This window comes from Drosophila biarmipes, chromosome 2L (assembly GCF_025231255.1).
Source record: "Drosophila biarmipes strain raj3 chromosome 2L, RU_DBia_V1.1, whole genome shotgun sequence".
In the NCBI taxonomy this organism is placed as follows: Eukaryota; Metazoa; Arthropoda; class Insecta; order Diptera; family Drosophilidae; genus Drosophila; species Drosophila biarmipes.
This window is the reverse complement of record NC_066612.1, coordinates 24,272,132-24,297,799: the sequence shown is the minus strand read 5'-3', so window position 1 is coordinate 24,297,799 and position 25,668 is coordinate 24,272,132. Positions and strand designations below refer to the sequence as shown.

The 25,668-nt window shown below is 42.4% G+C and overlaps 4 protein-coding genes across 4 annotated transcripts; all 4 read right to left on the bottom strand.

The window, feature by feature from the left end:
• Nucleotides 1-1,730: 1,730 nt before the first annotated feature.
• Nucleotides 1,731-2,763, bottom strand: LOC122818041 (histone H1-like). The gene is made up of 2 exons (XM_050885116.1): nt 2,350-2,763; nt 1,731-2,291 (listed from the first exon to the last, which is right to left on the bottom strand). Exons 1-2 carry the CDS (start codon nt 2,752-2,754, stop codon nt 1,944-1,946), a joined length of 753 nt encoding a protein of 250 aa, XP_050741073.1. The 5' UTR covers nt 2,755-2,763; the 3' UTR covers nt 1,731-1,943.
• An 8,586-nt stretch (nt 2,764-11,349) lies between these two features.
• LOC122817892 (histone H1-like) lies at nt 11,350-12,131 on the bottom strand. Its single transcript, XM_044091330.2, has one exon. The coding sequence runs from the start codon at nt 12,121-12,123 to the stop codon at nt 11,434-11,436; it is 690 nt and encodes a 229-aa protein (XP_043947265.2). The 5' UTR covers nt 12,124-12,131; the 3' UTR covers nt 11,350-11,433.
• Nucleotides 12,132-16,253: 4,122 nt separating this feature from the next.
• On the bottom strand, nt 16,254-17,214 carry LOC122818044 (histone H1-like). The gene has a single exon (XM_044091505.2). It carries the CDS (start codon nt 17,200-17,202, stop codon nt 16,450-16,452), a length of 753 nt encoding a protein of 250 aa, XP_043947440.2. The 5' UTR covers nt 17,203-17,214; the 3' UTR covers nt 16,254-16,449.
• Nucleotides 17,215-21,525: 4,311 nt separating this feature from the next.
• On the bottom strand, nt 21,526-22,307 carry LOC127010784 (histone H1-like). Its single transcript, XM_050885703.1, has one exon. It carries the CDS (start codon nt 22,297-22,299, stop codon nt 21,610-21,612), a length of 690 nt encoding a protein of 229 aa, XP_050741660.1. The 5' UTR covers nt 22,300-22,307; the 3' UTR covers nt 21,526-21,609.
• Between the last annotated feature and the right edge of the window lie 3,361 nt (nt 22,308-25,668).

Sequence of the window (25,668 nt, the reverse complement as noted above, 5' to 3'; positions counted from 1 at the left end):
TCTTGGAGAACGTTATCCGTGATGCCGTCACCTACACCGAACACGCCAAGAGGAAGACCGTCACCGCCATGGACGTTGTGTACGCACTGAAGAGGCAAGGCCGCACCCTGTACGGCTTCGGCGGGTAAAAAACTAGTACAGCTTGTACTTTTTCAGCAATCGGTCCTTTTCAGGACCACCATTTAAATTTCCAAAGGAGACACATTTTCCAATAATGCTTTGATTCGAAAGATGATGCTTCATAAATAATATATGTTTATTGAACCAAAATGAAATTTATGAAAGTAGTTCAGGTAGATACACATCTATTTTGTACAGGCTGTGCCGCAGATACAGCATTGACGGAAATTCGCCATTTTGCGATGAACCTCTTAGAATACTTCAGATCTTATTTCTGGCCGACTGCTTAGGACCAACGCTTATACAAAATCGACATCTGTTTCCCACACGTCCTTATACTTATTTTTTTAATAATATGGTATTAGTATTGAAAATTCTTCAATTCTTTGGTAACACCTTGGTCGTCCTGAAAAGGACGGTTGGGTTTGTTTTTTATGTACAAGTACGCAATTAGCTCCGCATCTCAAACGTTTAAGCCTTCTTCTCGGTCTTTTTGGGCAACAGAACAGCCTGTATGTTGGACAACTCTCCACCCTGGGCAATGGTGACGCCGGAGAGCAGCTTGTTCAACTCCTCGTCGTTGCGGATGGCCAGCTGCAGATGACGCGGGATAATCCTAGTCTTCTTGTTGTCACGAGCAGCATTGCCAGCCAACTCGAGAACCTCAGCGGCCAGATATTCCATCACAGCAGCCAGGTAAACTGGAGCGCCGGCACCAACTCGCTCGGCATAGTTGCCCTTGCGGAGCAGACGGTGAATACGGCCCACTGGGAATTGAAGACCGGCACGGTTGGAGCGGGACTTTGCCTTTCCGGAGCAGGACTTTATACTTTTCCGTCTGCCTGCGCGTTTAGTTAGGGTTAGGTGCCCCAGACCTGAAAACATGGCTCGAGAAAAAGTATAAAGTTAAACGCGCTTGGACACCATTATGATCAGTGAGTTGTGTTTGTGAAATCATAAGTGAAGTGAATAATGCCGCCGAAAACTAGTGGAAAGGAAGCCAAGAAGGCTGGCAAAGCCCAGAAGAACATCACCAAGAGCGACAAGAAGAAGAAGCGCAAGAGGAAGGAGAGCTACGCCATCTACATTTACAAGGTCCTGAAGCAGGTCCACCCCGACACGGGCATTTCGTCGAAGGCGATGAGCATCATGAACAGCTTTGTGAATGATATCTTCGAACGCATTGCTGCCGAGGCATCTCGTCTGGCTCACTACAACAAGCGCTCGACTATCACCAGTCGGGAGATCCAAACGGCTGTTCGCCTACTTCTGCCCGGAGAGTTGGCGAAGCACGCCGTCAGTGAGGGAACCAAGGCTGTCACCAAGTACACCAGCTCCAAGTAATTTTCTCCTGCTGCGTATGGGGAGGAAGATCCAAAAAGGCCCTTTTCAGGGCCACAACATATTTAACCAATGAAACTAAATTTTCAGCTTGCCGTTTGCCAATAAAATGCGTGATAAATGTTCAATTTGTGTTTTTTTCTGAAGAACTTACTTTGGAGCCATATATACTTTCCATTTAGATACTCTGGTGAAGCAGCTAAAATTAATGCGGCTACAAGGGTACACTTATAATTATTTGTATTAAGACACAAGTTATGACATATTCTTATTACATATTTCTTTTTTAATCATAAACTAATCGAGTCCAATTAAATGTGGAAAAATGCGAATGGCCATAAAATAATCGGATAAGTGAATTGAAAGTTTCTTTCTCCTGTAAACGAACGTTGTAGCCCTGAAAAGGGCTTGTTTAAATTTCAGATTTCAAAATCTAAAATTACGATTGCGAGCATGTACCAGGTACTGTACTTTTTCACAATTTACTTCTTGGCAGCCGTAGTCTTGGCTTTCGGTTTCTTAGCGGTAGCAGGCGCCGCTGCTTTCTTCACCGCCTTTTTGGGCTTAGCAGAGGCCGCTAGCTTGGCCTTTGCTGCTTTTGCTGCCTTCGGCTTCACTGCGGTCGACTTGGCCTTCGCTGCTGCTGGCTTCGCCTTCACGGTTCCAGTTTTATTTGCATACTTGGCCTTCGCCTTCTCTGTTTTCTTCTTCTCTGCGGTCTTTTTGGTGGCCACAGCCTTCTTAGCCTTGTGCTTCTTGTCGGCAGCTGCGGCGGCAACTTTCTTGACGGTGGCTCCGGTCTTTTTGACGGCTACCTTCTTGCTTTTCACCTTCTTCTCAGCAGACGGTGGCTCCGGTCTTTTTGACGGCTGCCTTCTTGCTTTTCACCTTCTTCTCAGCAGACGCAGGCTTCGGCTTCGGATCCTTCTTGGCGGAGGCCGACAGTTTGAATGAACCAGACGCGCCTTTTCCCTTTGTTTGGATCAACTTTCCATTGACCACGGCAGATTTCAAGTATTTCTTTATGAATGGAGCCAGCTTCTGGGCATCGCATTTGTAGGTGGCGGTAATGTATTTCTTGATTGCCAGAAGGGATGAGCCACCTCGTTCCTTCAAATTCATGATAGAAGCGTCCACCATTTGTTGAGTTGGCGGATGCGATGGCGGGGCAGCGGCCTTCTTTGCTTTTAGGGCAGCGGAACCAGATGCCTTTTTGGTGGCCAGCTTCTTCTCAATTGGCGCTGGGGGAGCAGCCACTGGGGAAGCGGACGTTGCAACTGCAGAATCAGACATTTTTTTTCACTAAACTACACTTTTTTGTATAGAAAACGGAGCGCGCGCTTGTGACCAACCTCCTTCGTTCGAATGAGAATCGAGGAGGAGAGCACTTCAACTGTGAGTCTGGCATCAGTCATTTGCTCTGCTAATTTTTGCTTGAAGTGCAAACTTATTTTCTTATTTTCAGGGCTTAAGATACTAAAACTAAATAATTTTTTTATCGTTTTACATTCAAAAACGATAAATTAAGAAGGTAATGTGCTAGAAATGTTATGTTCTTGTTTTTGTAACCTTTTATAGCCGTATCAACTTCAAGATTGACATTCGTAACATGAATAATTATTTTAAAAAAACATTTTAAAATAAGATTTCTAGAAATATTTTGTAACTTGCTAAGGAAAAATGAAGTTTGAACATTTTACTTTAAGTAATACTACAAGCCTTTATACTTATTATTACTTTAGGTATTTTTTTATTTGTTTCAAGTTGTCCCTTGGCTACATGCAAAATTGGCTGTGAGAACACACTCGGCAATAGTTTTCTGATTGTTAAAAATATAATTAACTTAAAATGTGGTATTTGTTCGATGTTTTCTTATATTTATTATGTCTTTGCTTAGCGCAGTCCAGCTTTTGGGGCATTGTTATTAATAGTTTTCACTACATTTTGCTAATATCCGTCCCATATATAAATTCCATTGAGGCCTGAGACCACACTTAAGTTAATATTAAAGAAAAAATATAAAAAGTACATGTTTTAATATTTTTCTTGTTTTTTATAAGACGTTATGCATTCCTTAGCAGCTATGTCTAATTTATAAATAGCGCTTAAAAGTTTTTATATTTTTTGTTGATGTTTGAATGTCTTATGTTGATCGTGGTTGTTCCATATAACGCTACCCTTTCTCAATACATGCCGACATTCAAAACGAAATTTGTTAAAAAACATTTGATAAAAAAAAAAAATAAAATATATTGTAAAAAACTAATATTATATATTAGCTTTATCTAATATTTCCATATACTATAAACAATTTTCAGAAATAGATACATATAGCTACAAACTGTTTATTTTGCGTCCCTATTAAAAAATATCTTGGAGGTTGCACTGCAGTTAAAATTATAAAGAAAATATATGAAATTTTGTTTATTAAACAACCAACAGATTCATTAGCCCAGTTAATATTTTTTTGTGCTGCATTTAGTATTTTTTTTTATTTTTTCTGTTTGAAAGTCTTGACCATCGGTGCCGCATAGCAGCTGTCACATAAAAAACCCCGGCAACTCAAATCAAAAGACAATTTCCGACTACTATTAAATTTTATCAAGGCAGTACAAATTGCAAAAATGAATTAACAATTATTCAATTCGCTTAAAAAAACGGGTCGGAAAATAATTTTCTTTATTTTTATGTTAAAGCCTCCAGATAAAATTAGTATCCCATTGAATGTAATTTGTGGTCCTGAAAAGGACCGATTTTTACAAATTATGTTAGCGCACTGGCAGCCAGTTGAAGCCGTCTCGACTTAAGCACGCTCGCCGCGAATGCGACGGGCCAACTGGATGTCCTTGGGCATGATGGTGACACGCTTGGCATGAATGGCACACAAGTTGGTATCTGCAAAGAGGCCTACTAGATAGGCCTCGCTAGCTTCCTGAAGAGCCTTCACCGCCGAGCTCTGGAATCGCAGGTCAGTCTTGAAGTCCTGAGCGATTTCACGCACCAGACGCTGGAAAGGCAGCTTGCGGATCAGCAGCTCGGTACTCTTCTGGTATCGACGGATCTCACGCAGGGCAACAGTTCCAGGGCGGTACCGATGAGGCTTCTTCACGCCTCCGGTGGCGGGGGCGCTCTTGCGAGCGGCCTTAGTAGCCAGTTGCTTGCGTGGCGCCTTGCCACCAGTCGATTTGCGAGCGGTTTGCTTGGTACGGGCCATTTTCGAAATCACTGCTGTTCACGTTCACTTCACGTTTCAAAACACAATAAACGATAGCCGCATTTGCTACCTCCTTATATAGCAAAACGGGGAGGGTTGAAAAGAGAGGGAAGCAGAGCCCATCTCAGTTGTCGAGCGGAGAGCGAGACGAACATATCGTTCGGACTCGCTCGTGTTTCTGGGGGTTAGGTATAAATATGAGCTCGTCGAAAATTTGGAAATAGTTCTTCAGTGACTTTCGTTTCGTGCAGTGTGTTAAGTAGAGAAGAGAAGTGAAATATGACTGGTCGTGGTAAAGGAGGCAAAGGCTTGGGAAAAGGAGGCGCCAAGCGTCACCGCAAAGTGCTGCGTGACAACATCCAGGGTATCACGAAGCCGTATCACTATCCGCCGTTTGGCTCGTCGTGGCGGTGTAAAACGCATCTCCGGACTTATATACGAGGAAACACGAGGCGTTCTGAAGGTGTTCTTGGAGAACGTTATCCGTGATGCCGTCACCTACACCGAACACGCCAAGAGGAAGACCGCCATGGACGTTGTGTACGCACTGAAGAGGCAAGGCCGCACCCTGTACGGCTTCGGCGGTTAAAAAACTAGTACAGCTTGTACTTTTTCAGCAATCGGTCCTTTTCAGGACCACCATTTAAATTTCCAAAGGAGACACATTTTCCAATAATGCTTTGATTCGAAAGATGATGCTTCATAAATAATATATGTTTATTGAACCAAAATGAAATTTATGAAAGTAGTTCAGGTAGATACACATCTATTTTGTACAGGCTGTGCCGCAGATACAGCATTGACGGAAATTCGCCATTTTGCGATGAACCTCTTAGAATACTTCAGATTTTATTTCTGGCCGACTGCTTAGGACCAACGCTTATACAAAATCGACATCTGTTTCCCACACGTCCTTATACTTATTTTTTTAATAATATGGTATTAGTATTGAAAATTCTTCAATTCTTTGGTAACACCTTGGTCGTCCTGAAAAGGACGGTTGGGTTTGTTTTTTATGTACAAGTACGCAATTAGCTCCGCATCTCAAACGTTTAAGCCTTCTTCTCGGTCTTTTTGGGCAACAGAACAGCCTGTATGTTGGGCAACACTTCACCCTGGGCAATGGTGACGCCGGAGAGCAGCTTGTTCAACTCCTCGTCGTTGCGGATGGCCAGCTGCAGATGACGCGGGATAATCCTAGTCTTCTTGTTGTCACGAGCAGCATTGCCAGCCAACTCAAGAACCTCAGCGGCCAGATATTCCATCACAGCAGCCAGGTAAACTGGAGCGCCGGCACCAACTCGTCGGCATAGTTGCCCTTGCGGAGCAGACGGTGAATACGGCCCACTGGGAACTGAAGACCGGCACGGTTGGAGCGGGACTTCGCCTTTCCCTTCACTTTGCCACCTTTTCCACGACCAGACATTTTGCTTTACGAGTATTTCACTTAGTTCACTTTACACACTGAAAACGAATGCTCGACGAGCCCCGGGTAGCCACTATTTATACTTTTCCGTCTGCCTGCGCGTTCAGTTAGGGGTGGGTGCCCCAGACCTGAAAACATGGCTCGAGAAAAAGTATAAACTTGAACGCGCTTGGGCACCATTATGATCAGTGAGTTGTGTTTGTGAAATCATAAGTGAAGTGAAAAATGCCGGCGAAAACTAGTGGAAGGCTGCCTTTCCAGAGAAGGCTGGCAAAGCCCAGAAGAACATCACCAAGAGCGACAAGAAGAGGAAGGAGAGCTACGCCATCTACATTTACAAGGTCCTGAAGCAGGTCCACCCCGACACGGGCATTTCGTCGAAGGCGATGAGCATCATGAACAGCTTTGTGAATGATATCTTCGAACGCATTGCTGCCGAGGCTTCTCGTCTGGCTCACTACAACAAGCGCTCGACTATCACCAGTCGGGAGATCCAAACGGCTGTTCGCCTACTTCTGCCCGGAGAGTTGGCGAAGCACGCCGTCAGTGAGGGAACCAAGGCTGTCACCAAGTACACTAGCTCCAAGTAATTTTCTCCTGCTGCGTATGGGGAGGAAGATCCAAAAAGGCCTTTTTCAGGGCCACAACATATTTAACCAAAGAAACTAAATTTTCAGCTTGCCGTTTGCCAATAAAATGCGTGATAAAAGTTCAATTTGTGTTTTTTTCTGAAGAACTTTGGAGCCATATATACTTTCCATTTAGATACTCTGGTGAAGCAGCTAAAATTAATGCGGCTACAAGGGTACACTTATAATTATTTGTATTAAGACACAAGTTATGACATATTCTTATTACATATTTCTTTTTTAATCATAAACTAATCGAGTCCAATTAAATGTGGAAAAATGCGAATGGCCATAAAATTGTATTTCTTGATTGCCAGAAGAGATGAGCCACCTCGTTCCTTCAAATTCTTGATAGAAGCGTCCACCATTTGTTGAGTTGGCGGATGCGATGGCGGGGCAACTGGCGCTGGGGGAGCAGCCACTGGGGAAGCGGACGTTGCAACTGCAGAATCAGACATTTTTTTTCACTAAACTACACTTTTTTGTATAGAAAACGGAGCGCGCGCTTGTGACCAACCTCCTTCGTTCGAATGAGAATCGAGGAGGAGAGCACTTCAACTGTGAGTCTGGCATCAGTCATTTGCTCTGCTAATTTTTGCTTGAAGTGCAAACTTATTTTCTTATTTTCAGGGCTTAAGATACTAAAACTAAATAATTTTTTTATCGTTTTACATTCAAAAACGATAAATTAAGAAGGTAATGTGCTAGAAATGTTATGTTCTTGTTTTTGTAACCTTTTATAGCCGTATCAACTTCAAGATTGACATTCGTAACATGAATAATTATTTTAAAAAAACATTTTAAAATAAGATTTCTAGAAATATTTTGTAACTTGCTAAGGAAAAATGAAGTTTGAACATTTTACTTTAAGTAATACTACAAGTCTTTATACTTATTATTACTTTAGGTATTTTTTTATTTGTTTCAAGTTATCCCTTGGCTACATGCAAAATTGGCTGTGAGAACACACTCGGCAATAGTTTTCTGATTGTTAAAAATATAATTAACTTAACATGTGGTATTTGTTGGATGTTTTCTTATATTTATTATGTCTTTGCTTAGCGCAGTCCAGCTTTTGGGGCATTGTTATTAATAGTTTTCACTACATTTTGCTAATATCCGTCCCATATATAAATTCCATTGAGGCCTGAGACCACACTTAAGTTAATATTAAAGAAAAAATATAAAAAGTACATGTTTTAATATTTTTCTTGTTTTTTATAAGACGTTATGCATTCCTTAGCAGCTATGTCTAATTTATAAATAGCGCTTAAAAGTTTTTATATTTTTTGTTGATGTTTGAATGTCTTATGTTGATCGTGGTTGTTCCATATAACGCTACCCTTTCTCAATACATGCCGACATTCAAAACGAAATTTGTTAAAAAACATTTGATAAAAAAAAAAAATAAAATATATTGTAAAAAACTAATATTATATATTAGCTTTATCTAATATTTCAATATACTATAAACAATTTTCAGAAATATTTACATATAGCTACAAACTGTTTATTTTGCGTCCCTATTAAAAAATATCTTGGAGGTTGCACTGCAGTTAAAATTATAAAGAAAATATATGAAATTTTGTTTATTAAGCAACCAACTGATTCATTAGCCCAGTTAATATTTTTTTATGCTGCATTTAGTATTTTTTTTTATTTTTTCTGTTTGAAAGTCTTGACCATCGGTACCGCACAGCAGCTGTCACATAAAAAACCCCGGGAACTCAAATCAAAAGACAATTTCCGACTACTATTAAATTTTATCAAGGCAGTACAAATTGGAAAAATGAATTAACAATTATTCAATTCGCTTAAAAAAACGGGACGGAAAATAATTTTCTTTAATTTTATGTTAAAGCCTCCAGATAAAATTAGTATCCCATTGAATGTAATTTGTGGTCCTGATAGATAGGCCTCGCTAGCTTCCTGCAGAGCCATCACCGCCGAGCTCTGGAATCGCAGGTCAGTCTTGAAGTCCTGAGCGATTTCACGCACCAGGCGCTGGAAAGGCAGCTTGCGGATCAGCAGCTCGGTACTCTTCTGGTATCGACGGATCTCACGCAGGGCAACAGTTCCAGGGCGGTACCGATGAGGCTTCTTCACGCCTCCGGTGGCGGGAGCGCTCTTGCGAGCGGCCTTAGTAGCCAGTTGCTTACGTGGCGCCTTGCCACCAGTCGATTTGCGAGCGGTTTGCTTGGTACGGGCCATTTTCGAATTCACTGCTGTTCACGTTCACTTCACGTTTCAAAACACAATAAACGATAGCCGCATTTGCTACCTCCTTATATAGCAAAACGGGGAGGGTTGAAAAGAGAGGGAAGCAGAGTCCATCTCAGTTGTCGAGCGGAGAGCGAGACGAACATATCGTTCGGACTCGCTCGTGTTTCTGGGGGTTTAGGTATAAATATGAGCTCGTCGAAAATTTGGAAATAGTTCTTCAGTGACTTTCGTACCGTGCAGTGTGTTAACAGTAGAGAAGAGAAGTGAAATATGACTGGTCGTGGTAAAGGAGGCAAAGGCTTGGGAAAAGGAGGCGCCAAGCGTCACCGCAAAGTGCTGCGTGACAACATCCAGGGTATCACGAAGCTGTATCACTATCCGCCGTTTGGCTCGTCGTGGCGGTGTAAAACGCATCTCCGGACTTATATACGAGGAAACACGAGGCGTTCTGAAGGTGTTCTTGGAGAACGTTATCCGTGATGCCGTCACCTACACCGAACACGCCAAGAGGAAGACCGCCATGGACGTTGTGTACGCACTGAAAAGGCAAGGCCGCACCCTGTACGGCTTCGGCGGTTAAAAAACTAGTACAGCTTGTACTTTTTCAGCAATCGGTCCTTTTCAGGACCACCATTTAAATTTCCAAAGGAGACACATTTTCCAATAATGCTTTGATTCGAAAGATGATGCTTCATAAAAAATATATGTTTATTGAACCAAAATGAAATTTATGAAAGTAGTTCAGGTAGATACACATCTATTTTGTACAGGCTGTGCCGCAGATACAGCATTGACGGAAATTCGCCATTTTGCGATGAACCTCTTAGGTCTTATTTCTGGCCGACTGCTATAGGACCAACGCTTATACAAAATCGACATCTGTTTCCCACACGTCCTTATACTTATTGTTTTAATAATATGGTATTAGTATTGAAAATTCTTCAATTCTTTGGTAACACCTTGGTCGTCCTGAAAAGGACGGTTGGGTTTGTTTATGTTTGTTTATGTACAAGTATGTATCAAACGTTTAAGCCTTCTTCTCGGTCTTTTTGGGCAACAGAACAGCCTGTATGTTGGGCAACACTCCACCCTGGGCAATGGTGACGCCGGAGAGCAGCTTGTTCAACTCCTCGTCGTTGCGGATGGCCAGCTGCAGATGACGCGGGATAATCCTAGTCTTCTTGTTGTCACGAGCAGCATTTCCAGCCAACTCGAGAACCTCAGCGGCCAGATATTCCATCACAGCAGCCAGGTAAACTGGAGCGCCGGCACCAACTCGCTCGGCATAGTTGCCCTTGCGGAGCAGACGGTGAATACGGCCTACTGGGAACTGAAGACCGGCACGGTTGGAGCGGGACTTCGCCTTTCCCTTCACTTTGCCACCTTTTCCACGACCAGACATTTTGCTTTACGAGTATTTCACTTAGTTCACTTTACACACTAAAAACGAATGCTCGACGAGCCCCGGGTAGCCACATATTTATACTTTTCCGTCTGCCTGCGCGTTCAGTTAGGGGTGGGTGCCCCAGACCTGAAAACATGGCTCGAGAAAAAGTATAAAGTTAAACGCGCTTGGGCACCATTATGATCAGTGAGTTGTGTTTGTGAAATCATAAGTGAAGTGAATAATGCCGCCGAAAACTAGTGGAAGGCTGCCTTTCCAGAGAAGGCTGGCAAAGCCCAGAAGAACATCACCAAGAGCGACAAGAAGAAGAAGCGCAAGAGGAAGGAGAGCTACGCCATCTACATTTACAAGGTCCTGAAGCAGGTCCACCCCGACACGGGCATTTCGTCGAAGGCGATGAGCATCATGAACAGCTTTGTGAATGATATCTTCGAACGCATTGCTGCCGAGGCTTCTCGTCTGGCTCACTACAACAAGCGCTCGACTATCACCAGTCGGGAGATCCAAACGGCTGTTCGCCTACTTCTGCCCGGAGAGTTGGCGAAGCACGCCGTCAGTGAGGGAACCAAGGCTGTCACCAAGTACACTAGCTCCAAGTAATTTTCTCCTGCTGCGTATGGGGAGGAAGATCCAAAAAGGCCTTTTTCAGGGCCACAACATATTTAACCAAAGAAACTAAATTTTCAGCTTGCCGTTTGCCAATAAAATGCGTGATAAAAGTTCAATTTGTGTTTTTTTCTGAAGAACTTTGGAGCCATATATACTTTCCATTTAGATACTCTGGTAAAGCAGCTAAAATTAATGCGGCTACAAGGGTACACTTATAATTATTTGTATTAAGACACAATTTATGACATATTCTTATTATATATTTCTTTTTTAATCATAAACTAATCGAGTCCAATCAAATGTGGAAAAATGCGAATGGCCATAAAATAATCGGATAAGTGAATTGAAAGTTTCTTTCTCCTGTAAACGAACGTTGTAGCCCTGAAAAGGGCTTGTTTAAATTTCAGATTTAAAAATCTAAAATTACGATTGCGAGCATGTACCAGGTACTGTACTTTTTCACAATTTACTTCTTGGCAGCCGTAGTCTTGGCTTTCGGTTTCTTAGCGGTAGCAGGCGCCGCTGCTTTCTTCACCGCCTTTTTGGGCTTAGCAGAGGCCGCTAGCTTGGCCTTTGCTGCTTTTGCTGCCTTCGGCTTCACTGCGGTCGACTTGGCCTTCGCTACTGCTGGCTTCGCCTTCACGGTTCCAGTTTTCTTTGCATCTTTGGCCTTCGCCTTCTCTGTTTTCTTCTTCTCTGCGGTCTTTTTGGTGGCCACAGCCTTCTTAGCCTTGTGCTTCTTGTCGGCAGCTGCGGCGGCAACTTTTTTGGCGGTGGCTCCGGTCTTTTTAACGGCTACCTTCTTGCTTTTCACCTTCTTCTCAGCAGACGCAGGCTTCGGCTTCGGATCCTTCTTGGCGGAGGCCGACAGTTTGAATGAACCAGACGCGCCTTTTCCCTTTGTTTGGATCAACTTTCCATTGACCACGGCAGATTTCAAGTATTTCTTTATGAATGGAGCCAGCTTCTGGGCATCGCATTTGTAGGTGGCGGTGATGTATTTCTTGATTGCCAGAAGAGATGAGCCACCTCGTTCCTTCAAATTCTTGATAGAAGCGTCCACCATTTGTTGAGTTGGCGGATGCGATGGCGGGGCAACTGGCGCTGGGGGAGCAGCCACTGGGGAAGCGGACGTTGCAACTGCAGAATCAGACATTTTTTTTCACTAAACTACACTTTTTTGTATAGAAAACGGAGCGCGCGCTTGTGACCAACCTCCTTCGTTCGAATGAGAATCGAGGAGGAGAGCACTTCAATTGTGAGTCTGGCATCAGTCATTTGCTCTGCTAATTTTTGCTTGAAGTGCAAACTTTTTTTCTTATTTTCAGGGCTTAAGATACTAAAACTAAATAATTTTTTTATCGTTTTACATTCAAAAACGATAAATTAAGAAGGTAATGTGCTAGAAATGTTATGTTCTTGTTTTTGTAACCTTTTATAGCCGTATCAACTTCAAGATTGACATTCGTAACATGAATAATTATTTTAAAAAAACATTTTAAAATAAGATTTCTAGAAATATTTTGTAACTTGCTAAGGAAAAATGAAGTTTGAACATTTTACTTTAAGTAATACTACAAGTCTTTATACTTATTATTACTTTAGGTATTTTTTTATTTGTTTCAAGTTATCCCTTGGCTACATGCAAAATTGGCTGTGAGAACACACTCGGCAATAGTTTTCTGATTGTTAAAAATATAATTAACTTAACATGTGGTATTTGTTGGATGTTTTCTTATATTTATTATGTCTTTGCTTAGCGCAGTCCAGCTTTTGGGGCATTGTTATTAATAGTTTTCACTACATTTTGCTCATATCCGTCCCATATATAAATTCCATTGAGGCCTGAGACCACACTTAAGTTAATATTAAAGAAAAAATATAAAAAGTACATGTTTTAATATTTTTCTTGTTTTTTATAAGACGTTATGCATTCCTTAGCAGCTATGTCTAATTTATAAATAGCGTTTAAAAGTTTTTATATTTTTTGTTGATGTTTGAATGTCTTATGTTGATCGTGGTTGTTCCATATAACGCTACCCTTTCTCAATACATGCCGACATTCAAAACGAAATTTGTTAAAAAACATTTGATAAAAAAAAAATAAAATATATTGTAAAAAACTAATATTATATATTAGCTTTATCTAATATTTCAAAATACTCTAAACAATTTTCAGAAATATATACATATAGCTACAAACTGTTTATTTTGCGTCCCTATTAAAAAATATCTTGGAGGTTGCACTGCAGTTAAAATTATAAAGAAAATATATGAAATTTTGTTTATTAAACAACCAACAGATTCATTAGCCCAGTTAATATTTTTTTATGCTGCATTTAGTATTTTTTTTTATTTTTTCTGTTTGAAAGTCTTGACCATCGGTACCGCACAGCAGCTGTCACATAAAAAACCCCGGGAACTCAAATCAAAAGACAATTTCCGACTACTATTAAATTTTATCAAGGCAGTACAAATTGGAAAAATGAATTAACAATTATTCAATTCGCTTAAAAAAACGGGACGGAAAATAATTTTCTTTAATTTTATGTTAAAGCCTCCAGATAAAATTAGTATCCCATTGAATGTAATTTGTGGTCCTGAAAAGGACCGATTTGTACAAATTATGTAAGCGCACTGGCAGCCAGTTGAAGCCGTCTCGACTTAAGCACGCTCGCCGCGAATGCGACGGGCCAACTGGATGTCCTTGGGCATGATGGTGACACGCTTGGCATGAATGGCACACAAGTTGGTATCTTCAAAGAGGCCTACTAGATAGGCCTCGCTAGCTTCCTGCAGAGCCATCACCGCCGAGCTCTGGAATCGCAGGTCAGTCTTGAAGTCCTGAGCGATTTCACGCACCAGACGCTGGAAAGGCAGCTTGCGGATCAGCAGCTCGGTACTCTTCTGGTATCGACGGATCTCACGCAGGGCAACAGTTCCAGGGCGGTACCGATGAGGCTTCTTCACGCCTCCGGTGGCGGGGGCGCTCTTGCGAGCGGCCTTTGTAGCCAGTTGCTTGCGTGGCGCCTTGCCACCAGTCGATTTGCGAGCGGTTTGCTTGGTACGGGCCATTTTCGAATTCACTGCTGTTCACGTTCACTTCACGTTTCAAAACACAATAAACGATAGCCGCATTTGCTACCTCCTTATATAGCAAAACGGGGAGGGTTGAAAAGAGAGGGAAGCAGAGTCCATCTCAGTTGTCGAGCGGAGAGCGAGACGAACATATCTTTCGGACTCGCTCGTGTTTCTGGGGGTTTAGGTATAAATATGAGCTCGTCGAAAATTTGGAAATAGTTCTTCAGTGACTTTCGTACCGTGCAGTGTGTTAACAGTAGAGAAGAGAAGTGAAATATGACTGGTCGTGGTAAAGGAGGCAAAGGCTTGGGAAAAGGAGGCGCCAAGCGTCATCGCAAAGTGCTGCGTGACAACATCCAGGGTATCACGAAGCCAGCTATCCGCCGTTTGGCTCGTCGTGGCGGTGTAAAACGCATCTCCGGACTTATATACGAGGAAACACGAGGCGTTCTGAAGGTGTTCTTGGAGAACGTTATCCGTGATGCCGTCACCTACACCGAACACGCCAAGAGGAAGACCGTCACCGCCATGGACGTTGTGTACGCACTGAAGAGGCAAGGCCGCACCCTGTACGGCTTCGGCGGTTAAAAAACTAGTACAGCTTGTACTTTTTCAGCAATCGGTCCTTTTCAGGACCACCATTTAAATTTCCAAAGGAGACACATTTTCCAAAAATGCTTTGATTCGAAAGTTGATGCTTCATAAATAATATATGTTTATTGAACCAAAATGAAATTTGAAATGAAAGTAGTTCAGGTAGATACACATCTATTTTGTACAGGCTGTGCCGCAGATACAGCATTGACGGAAATTCGCCATTTTGCGATGAACCTCTTAGAATACTTCAGATCTTATTTCTGGCCGTTCTATAGGACCAACGCTTATACAAAATATACATCTGTTTCCCACACGTCCTTATACTTATTGTTTTAATAATATGGTATTAGTGTTGAAAATTCTTCAATTCTTTGGTAACACCTTGGTCGTCCTGAAAAGGACGGTTGGGTTTGTTTTTTAAGTATAAGTATGCAATTGGCTCCGCATCTCAAACGTTTAAGCCTTCTTCTCGGTCTTTTTGGGCAACAGAACAGCCTGTATGTTGGGCAACACTCCACCCTGGGCAATGGTGACGCCGGAGAGCAGCTTGTTCAACTCCTCGTCGTTGCGGATGGCCAGCTGCAGATGACGCGGGATAATCCTAGTCTTCTTGTTGTCACGAGCAGCATTTCCAGCCAACTCGAGAACCTCAGCGGCCAGATATTCCATCACAGCAGCCAGGTAAACTGGAGCGCCGGCACCAACTCGCTCGGCATAGTTGCCCTTGCGGAGCAGACGGTGAATACGGCCCACTGGGAATTGAAGACCGGCACGGTTGGAGCGGGACTTTGCCTTTCCGGAGCAGGACTTTATACTTTTCCGTCTGCCTGCGCGTTTAGTTAGGGTTAGGTGCCCCAGACCTGAAAACATGGCTCGAGAAAAAGTATAAAGTTAAACGCGCTTGGACACCATTATGATCAGTGAGTTGTGTTTGTGAAATCATAAGTGAAGTGAATAATGCCGCCGAAAACTAGTGGAAAGGAAGCCAAGAAGGCTGGCAAAGCCCAGAAGAACATCACCAAGAGCGACAAGAAGAAGAAGCGCAAGAGGAAGGAGAGCTACGCCATCTACATTTACAAGGTCCTGAAGCAGGTCCACCCCGACACGGGCATTTCGTCGAAGGCGATGAGCATCATGAACAGCTTTGTGAATGATATCTTCGAACGCATTGGTGCCGAGGCTTCTCGTCTGGCTCACTACAACAAGCGCTCGACTATCACCAGTCGGGAGATCCAAACGGCTGTTCGCCTACTTCTGCCCGGAGAGTTGGCGAAGCACGCCGTCAGTGAGGGAACCAAGGCTGTCACCAAGTACACTAGCTCCAAGTAATTTTCTCCTGCTGCGTATGGGGAGGAAGATCCAAAAAGGCCTTTTTCAGGGCCACAACATATTTAACCAAAGAAACTAAATTTTCAGCTTGCCGTTTGCCAATAAAATGCGTGATAAAAGTTCAATTTGTGTTTTTTTCTGAAGAACTTTGGAGCCATATATACTTTCCATTTAGATACTCTGGTAAAGCAGCTAAAATTAATGCGGCTACAAGGGTACACTTATAATTATTTGTATTAAGACACAATTTATGACATATTCTTATTATATATTTCTTTTTTAATCATAAACTAATCGAGTCCAATTAAATGTGGAAAAATGCGAATGGCCATAAAATAATCGGATAAGTGAATTGAAAGTTTCTTTCTCCTGTAAACGAACGTTGTAGCCCTGAAAAGGGCTTGTTTAAATTTCAGATTTCAAAATCTAAAATTACGATTGCGAGCATGTACCAGGTACTGTACTTTTTCACAATTTACTTCTTGGCAGCCGTAGTCTTGGCTTTCGGTTTCTTAGCGGTAGCAGGCGCCGCTGCTTTCTTCACCGCCTTTTTGGGCTTAGCAGAGGCCGCTAGCTTGGCCTTTGCTGCTTTTGCTGCCTTCGGCTTCACTGCGGTCGACTTGGCCTTCGCTGCTGCTGGCTTCGCCTTCACGGTTCCAGTTTTCTTTGCATCCTTGGCCTTCGCCTTCTCTGTTTTCTTCTTCTCTGCGGTCTTTTTGGTGGCCACAGCCTTCTTAGCCTTGGGCTTCTTGTCGGCAGCTGCGGCGGCAACTTTCTTGGCGGTGGCTCCGGTCTTTTTGACGGCTACCTTCTTGCTTTTCACCTTCTTCTCAGCAGACGCAGGCTTCGGCTTCGGATCCTTCTTGGCGGAGGCCGACAGTTTGAATGAACCAGACGCGCCTTTTCCCTTTGTTTGGATCAACTTTCCATTGACCACGGCAGATTTCAAGTATTTCTTTATGAATGGAGCCAGCTTCTGGGCATCGCATTTGTAGGTGGCGGTAATGTATTTCTTGATTGCCAGAAGGGATGAGCCACCTCGTTCCTTCAAATTCATGATAGAAGCGTCCACCATTTGTTGAGTTGGCGGATGCGATGGCGGGGCAGCGGCCTTCTTTGCTTTTAAGGCAGCGGAACCAGATGCCTTTTTGGTGGCCAGCTTCTTCTCAACTGGCGCTGGGGGAGCAGCCACTGGGGAAGCGGACGTTGCAACTGCAGAATCAGACATTTTTTTTCACTAAACTACACTTTTTTGTATAGAAAACGGAGCGCGCGCTTGTGACCAACCTCCTTCGTTCGAATGAGAATCGAGGAGGAGAGCACTTCAACTGTGAGTCTGGCATCAGTCATTTGCTCTGCTAATTTTTGCTTGAAGTGCAAACATATTTTCTTATTTTCAGGGCTTAAGATACTAAAACTAAATAATTTTTTTATCGTTTTACATTCAAAAACGATAAATTAAGATGGTAATGTGCTAGAAATGTTATGTTCTTGTTTTTGTAACCTTTTATAGCCGTATCAACTTCAAGATTGACATTCGTAACATGAATAATTACTTTAAAAAAACATTTTAAAATAAGATTTCTAGAAATATTTTGTAACTTGCTAAGGAAAAATGAAATTTGAACATTTTACTTTAAGTAATACTACAAGTCTTTATACTTATTATTACTTTAGGTATTTTTTTATTTGTTTCAAGTTGTCCCTTGGCTACATGCAAAATTGGCTGTGAGAACACACTCGGCAATAGTTTTCTGATTGTTAAAAATATAGTTAACTTAAAATGTGGTATTTGTTCGATGTTTTCTTATATTTATTATGTCTTTGCTTAGCGCAGTCCAGCTTTTGGGGCATTATTATTAATAGTTTTCACTACATTTTGCTAATATCCGTCCCATATATAAATTCCATTGAGGCCTGAGACCACACTTAAGTTAATATTAAAGAAAAAATATAAAAAGTACATGTTTTAATATTTTTCTTGTTTTTTATAAGACGTTATGCATTCCTTAGCAGCTATGTCTAATTTATAAATAGCGCTTAAAAGTTTTTATATTTTTTGTTGATGTTTGAATGTCTTATGTTGATCGTGGTTGTTCCATATAACGCTACCCTTTCTCAATACATGCCGACATTCAAAACGAAATTTGTTAAAAAACATTTGATAAAAAAAAAAAAATAAAATATATTGTAAAAAACTAATATTATATATTAGCTTTATCTAATATTTCAATATACTATAAACAATTTTCAGAAATATTTACATATAGCTACAAACTGTTTATTTTGCGTCCCTATTAAAAAATATCTTGGAGGTTGCACTGCAGTTAAAATTATAAGGAAAATATATGAAATTTTGTTTATTAAGCAACCAACAGATTCATTAGCCCAGTTAATATTTTTTTATGCTGCATTTAGTATTTTTTTTTATTTTTTCTGTTTGAAAGTCTTGACCATCGGTACCGCACAGCAGCTGTCACATAAAAAACCCCGGGAACTCAAATCAAAAGACAATTTCCGACTACTATTAAATTTTATCAAGGCAGTACAAATTGGAAAAATGAATTAACAATTATTCAATTCGCTTAAAAAAACGGGACGGAAAATAATTTTCTTTAATTTTATGTTAAAGCCTCCAGATAAAATTAGTATCCCATTGAATGTAATTTGTGGTCCTGAAAAGGACCGATTTGTACAAATTATGTAAGCGCACTGGCAGCCAGTTGAAGCCGTCTCGACTTAAGCACGCTCGCCGCGAATGCGACGGGCCAACTGGATGTCCTTGGGCATGATGGTGACACGCTTGGCATGAATGGCACACAAGTTGGTATCTTCAAAGAGGCCTACTAGATAGGCCTCGCTAGCTTCCTGCAGAGCCATCACCGCCGAGCTCTGGAATCGCAGGTCAGTCTTGAAGTCCTGAGCGATTTCACGCACCAGACGCTGGAAAGGCAGCTTGCGGATCAGCAGCTCGGTACTCTTCTGGTATCGACGGATCTCACGCAGGGCAACAGTTCCAGGGCGGTACCGATGAGGCTTCTTCACGCCTCCGGTGGCGGGAGCGCTCTTGCGAGCGGCCTTAGTAGCCAGTTGCTTACGTGGCGCCTTGCCACCAGTCGATTTGCGAGCGGTTTGCTTGGTACGGGCCATTTTCGAATTCACTGCTGTTCACGTTCACTTCACGTTTCAAAACACAATAAACGATAGCCGTATTTGCTACCTCCTTATATAGCAAAACGGGGAGGGTTGAAAAGAGAGGGAAGCAGAGTCCATCTCAGTTGTCGAGCGGAGAGCGAGACGAACATATCGTTCGGACTCGCTCGTGTTTCTGGGGGTTTAGGTATAAATATGAGCTCGTCGAAAATTTGGAAATAGTTCTTCAGTGACTTTCGTACCGTGCAGTGTGTTAACAGTAGAGAAGAGAAGTGAAATATGACTGGTCGTGGTAAAGGAGGCAAAGGCTTGGGAAAAGGAGGCGCCAAGCGTCACCGCAAAGTGCTGCGTGACAACATCCAGGGTATCACGAAGCCAGCTATCCGCCGTTTGGCTCGTCGTGGCGGTGTAAAACGCATCTCCGGACTTATATACGAGGAAACACGAGGCGTTCTGAAGGTGTTCTTGGAGAACGTTATCCGTGATGCCGTCACCTACACCGAACACGCCAAGAGGAAGACCGTCACCGCCATGGACGTTGTGTACGCACTGAAGAGGCAAGGCCGCACCCTGTACGGCTTCGGCGGTTAAAAAACTAGTACAGCTTGTACTTTTTCAGCAATCGGTCCTTTTCAGGACCACCATTTAAATTTCCAAAGGAGACACATTTTCCAAAAATGCTTTGATTCGAAAGTTGATGCTTCATAAATAATATATGTTTATTGAACCAAAATGAAATTTGAAATGAAAGTGGTTCAGGTAGATACACATCTATTTTGTACAGGCTGTGCCGCAGATACAGCATTGACGGAAATTCGCCATTTTGCGATGAACCTCTTAGGTCTTATTTCTGGCCGACTGCTATAGGACCAACGCTTATACAAAATCGACATCTGTTTCCCACACGTCCTTATACTTATTGTTTTAATAATATGGTATTAGTATTGAAAATTCTTCAATTCTTTGGTAACACCTTGGTCGTCCTGAAAAGGACGGTTGGGTTTGTTTTTTATGTACAAGTATGTATCAAACGTTTAAGCCTTCTTCTCGGTCTTTTTGGGCAACAGAACAGCCTGTATGTTGGGCAACACTCCACCCTGGGCAATGGTGACGCCGGAGAGCAGCTTGTTCAACTCCTCGTCGTTGCGGATGGCCAGCTGCAGATGACGCGGGATAATCCTAGTCTTCTTGTTGTCACGAGCAGCATTGCCAGCCAACTCGAGAACCTCAGCGGCCAGATATTCCATCACAGCAGCCAGGTAAACTGGAGCGCCGGCACCAACTCGCTCGGCATAGTTGCCCTTGCGGAGCAGACGGTGAATACGGCCTACTGGGAACTGAAGACCGGCACGGTTGGAGCGGGACTTCGCCTTTCCCTTCACTTTGCCACCTTTTCCACGACCAGACATTTTGCTTTACGAGTATTTCACTTAGTTCACTTTACACACTAAAAACGAATGCTCGACGAGCCCCGGGTAGCCACATATTTATACTTTTCCGTCTGCCTGCGCGTTCAGTTAGGGGTGGGTGCCCCAGACCTGAAAACATGGCTCGAGAAAAAGTATAAAGTTGAACGCGCTTGGGCACCATTATGATCAGTGAGTTGTGTTTGTGAAATCATAAGTGAAGTGAATAATGCCGCCGAAAACTAGTGGAAAGGCAGTTAAGAAGGCTGGCAAAGCCCAGAAGAACATCACCAAGAGCGACAAGAAGAAGAAGCGCAAGAGGAAGGAGAGCTACGCCATCTACATTTACAAGGTCCTGAAGCAGGTCCACCCCGACACGGGCATTTCGTCGAAGGCAATGAGCATCATGAACAGCTTTGTGAATGATATCTTCGAACGCATTGCTGCCGAGGCTTCTCGTCTGGCTCACTACAACAAGCGCTCGACTATCACCAGTCGGGAGATCCAAACGGCTGTTCGCCTACTTCTGCCCGGAGAGTTGGCGAAGCACGCCGTCAGTGAGGGAACCAAGGCTGTCACCAAGTACACCAGCTCCAAGTAATTTTCTCCTGCTGCGTATGGGGAGGAAGATCCAAAAAGGCCCTTTTCAGGGCCACAACATATTTAACCAAAGAAACTAAATTTTCAGCTTGCCGTTTGCCAATAAAATGCGTGATAAAAATTCAATTTATGTTTTTTTCTGAAGAACTTTGGAGCCATATATACTTTCCATTTAGATACTCTGGTAAAGCAGCTAAAATTAATGCGGCTACAAGGGTACACTTATAATTATTTGTATTAAGACACAAGTTATGACATATTCTTATTACATATTTCTTTTTTAATCATAAACTAATCGAGTCCAATCAAATGTGGAAAAATGCGAATGGCCATAAAATAATCGGATAAGTGAATTGAAAGTTTCTTTCTCCTGTAAACGAACGTTGTAGCCCTGAAAAGGGCTTGTTTAAATTTCAGATTTCAAAATCTAAAATTACGATTGCGAGCATGTACCAGCTACTGTACTTTTTCACAATTTACTTCTTGGCAGCCGTAGTCTTGGCTTTCGGTTTCTTAGCGGTAGCAGGCGCCGCTGCTTTCTTCACCGCCTTTTTGGGCTTAGCAGAGGCCGCTGGCTTGGCCTTTGCTGCTTTTGCTGCCTTCGGCTTCACTGCGGTCGACTTGGCCTTCGCTGCTGCTGGCTTCGCCTTCACGGTTCCAGTTTTCTTTGCATCCTTGGCCTTCGCCTTCTCTGTTTTCTTCTTCTCTGCGGTCTTTTTGGTGGCCACAGCCTTCTTAGCCTTGGGCTTCTTGTCGGTAGCTGCGGCGGAAACTTTCTTGGCGGTGGCTCCGGTCTTTTTGACGGCTACCTTCTTGCTTTTCACCTTCTTCTCAGCAGACGCAGGCTTCGGCTTCGGATCCTTCTTGGCGGAGGCCGACAGTTTGAATGAACCAGACGCGCCTTTTCCCTTTGTTTGGATCAACTTTCCATTGACCACGGCAGATTTCAAGTATTTCTTTATGAATGGAGCCAGCTTCTGGGCATCGCATTTGTAGGTGGCGGTGATGTATTTCTTGATTGCCAGAAGAGATGAGCCACCTCGTTCCTTCAAATTCTTGATAGAAGCGTCCACCATTTGTTGAGTTGGCGGATGCGATGGCGGGGCAACTGGCGCTGGGGGAGCAGCCACTGGGGAAGCGGACGTTGCAACTGCAGAATCAGACATTTTTTTTCACTAAACTACACTTTTTTGTATAGAAAACGGAGCGCGCGCTTGTGACCAACCTCCTTCGTTCGAATGAGAATCGAGGAGGAGAGCACTTCAATTGTGAGTCTGGCATCAGTCATTTGCTCTGCTAATTTTTGCTTGAAGTGCAAACTTTTTTTCTTATTTTCAGGGCTTAAGATACTAAAACTAAATAATTTTTTTATCGTTTTACATTCAAAAACGATAAATTAAGAAGGTAATGTGCTAGAAATGTTATGTTCTTGTTTTTGTAACCTTTTATAGCCGTATCAACTTCAAGATTGACATTCGTAACATGAATAATTACTTTAAAAAAACATTTTAAAATAAGATTTCTAGAAATATTTTGTAACTTGCTAAGGAAAAATGAAGTTTGAACATTTTACTTTAAGTAATACTACAAGTCTTTATACTTATTATTACTTGAGGTATTTTTTTATTTGTTTCAAGTTGTCCCTTGGCTACATGCAAAATTGGCTGTGAGAACACACTCGGCAATAGTTTTCTGATTGTTAAAAATATAGTTAACTTAAAATGTGGTATTTGTTCGATGTTTTCTTATATTTATTATGTCTTTGCTTAGCGCAGTCCAGCTTTTGGGGCATTATTATTAATAGTTTTCACTACATTTTGCTAATATCCGTCCCATATATAAATTCCATAGAGGCCTGAGACCACACTTAAGTTAATATTAAAGAAAAATATAAAAAGTACATGTTTTAATATTTTTCTTGTTTTTTATAAGACGTTATGCATTCCTTAGTCTAATTTATAAATAGCGCTTAAAAGTTTTTATATTTTTTGTTGATGTTTGAATGTCTTATGTTGATCGTGGTTGTTCCATATAACGCTACCCTTTCTCAATACATGCCGACATTCAAAACGAAATTTGTTAAAAAACATTTGATAAAAAAAAAAATAAAATATATTGTAAAAAACTAATATTATATATTAGCTTTATCTAATATTTCAATATACTATAAACAATTTTCAGAAATATTTACATATAGCTACAAACTGTTTATTTTGCGTCCCTATTAAAAAATATCTTGGAGGTTGCACTGCAGTTAAAATTATAAAGAAAATATATGAAATTTTGTTTATTAAGCAACCAACAGATTCATTAGCCCAGTTAATATTTTTTTATGCTGCATTTAGTATTTTTTTTTATTTTTTCTGTTTGAAAGTCTTGACCATCGGTAACGCACAGCAGCTGTCACATAAAAAACCCCGGGAACTCAAATCAAAAGACAATTTCCGACTACTATTAAATTTTATCAAGGCAGTACAAATTGGAAAAATGAATTAACAATTATTCAATTCGCTTAAAAAAACGGGACGGAAAATAATTTTCTTTAATTTTATGTTAAAGCCTCCAGATAAAATTAGTATCCCATTGAATGTAATTTGTGGTCCTGAAAAGGACCGATTTGTACAAATTATGTAAGCGCACTGGCAGCCAGTTGAAGCCGTCTCGACTTAAGCACGCTCGCCGCGAATGCGACGGGCCAACTGGATGTCCTTGGGCATGATGGTGACACGCTTGGCATGAATGGCACACAAGTTGGTATCTTCAAAGAGGCCTACTAGATAGGCCTCGCTAGCTTCCTGCAGAGCCATCACCGCCGAGCTCTGGAATCGCAGGTCAGTCTTGAAGTCCTGAGCGATTTCACGCACCAGACGCTGGAAAGGCAGCTTGCGGATCAGCAGCTCGGTACTCTTCTGGTATCGACGGATCTCACGCAGGGCAACAGTTCCAGGGCGGTACCGATGAGGCTTCTTCACGCCTCCGGTGGCGGGAGCGCTCTTGCGAGCGGCCTTAGTAGCCAGTTGCTTACGTGGCGCCTTGCCACCAGTCGATTTGCGAGCGGTTTGCTTGGTACGGGCCATTTTCGAATTCACTGCTGTTCACGTTCACTTCACGTTTCAAAACACAATAAACGATAGCCGTATTTGCTACCTCCTTATATAGCAAAACGGGGAGGGTTGAAAAGAGAGGGAAGCAGAGTCCATCTCAGTTGTCGAGCGGAGAGCGAGACGAACATATCTTTCGGACTCGCTCGTGTTTCTGGGGGTTTAGGTATAAATATGAGCTCGTCGAAAATTTGGAAATAGTTCTTCAGTGACTTTCGTACCGTGCAGTGTGTTAACAGTAGAGAAGAGAAGTGAAATATGACTGGTCGTGGTAAAGGAGGCAAAGGCTTGGGAAAAGGAGGCGCCAAGCGTCACCGCAAAGTGCTGCGTGACAACATCCAGGGTATCACGAAGCCAGCTATCCGCCGTTTGGCTCGTCGTGGCGGTGTAAAACGCATCTCCGGACTTATATACGAGGAAACACGAGGCGTTCTGAAGGTGTTCTTGGAGAACGTTATCCGTGATGCCGTCACCTACACCGAACACGCCAAGAGGAAGACCGTCACCGCCATGGACGTTGTGTACGCACTGAAGAGGCAAGGCCGCACCCTGTACGGCTTCGGCGGTTAAAAAACTAGTACAGCTTGTACTTTTTCAGCAATCGGTCCTTTTCAGGACCACCATTTAAATTTCCAAAGAGACACATTTTCCAATAATGCTTTGATTCGAAAGTTGATGCTTCATAAATAATATATGTTTATTGAACCAAAATGAAATTTGAAATGAAAGTGGTTCAGGTAGATACACATCTATTTTGTACAGGCTGTGCCGCAGATACAGCATTGACGGAAATTCGCCATTTTGCGATGAACCTCTTAGGTCTTATTTCTGGCCGACTGCTATAGGACCAACGCTTATACAAAATCGACATCTGTTTCCCACACGTCCTTATACTTATTGTTTTAATAATATGGTATTAGTATTGAAAATTCTTCAATTCTTTGGTAACACCTTGGTCGTCCTGAAAAGGACGGTTGGGTTTGTTTTTTATGTACAAGTATGTATCAAACGTTTAAGCCTTCTTCTCGGTCTTTTTGGGCAACAGAACAGCCTGTATGTTGGGCAACACTCCACCCTGGGCAATGGTGACGCCGGAGAGCAGCTTGTTCAACTCCTCGTCGTTGCGGATGGCCAGCTGCAGATGACGCGGGATAATCCTAGTCTTCTTGTTGTCACGAGCAGCATTGCCAGCCAACTCGAGAACCTCAGCGGCCAGATATTCCATCACAGCAGCCAGGTAAACTGGAGCGCCGGCACCAACTCGCTCGGCATAGTTGCCCTTGCGGAGCAGACGGTGAATACGGCCTACTGGGAACTGAAGACCGGCACGGTTGGAGCGGGACTTCGCCTTTCCCTTCACTTTGCCACCTTTTCCACGACCAGACATTTTGCTTTACGAGTATTTCACTTAGTTCACTTTACACACTAAAAACG

Bases quoted from the DNA above. Each gene is read 5' to 3' on its own strand.
- LOC122818041 (XM_050885116.1), bottom strand. From the start codon at position 2,754: ATGTCTGATTCTGCAGTTGCAACGTCCGCTTCCCCAGTGGCTGCTCCC. The intron at 2,292-2,349 runs GTGAAAAGCAAG...GCTGAGAAGAAG, and splicing joins CTGCGTCTGCTGAGAAGAAG to GTGAAAAGCAAGAAGGTAGC.
- LOC127010784 (XM_050885703.1), bottom strand. From the start codon at position 22,299: ATGTCTGATTCTGCAGTTGCAACGTCCGCTTCCCCAGTGGCTGCTCCC.
- LOC122817892 (XM_044091330.2), bottom strand. From the start codon at position 12,123: ATGTCTGATTCTGCAGTTGCAACGTCCGCTTCCCCAGTGGCTGCTCCC.
- LOC122818044 (XM_044091505.2), bottom strand. From the start codon at position 17,202: ATGTCTGATTCTGCAGTTGCAACGTCCGCTTCCCCAGTGGCTGCTCCC.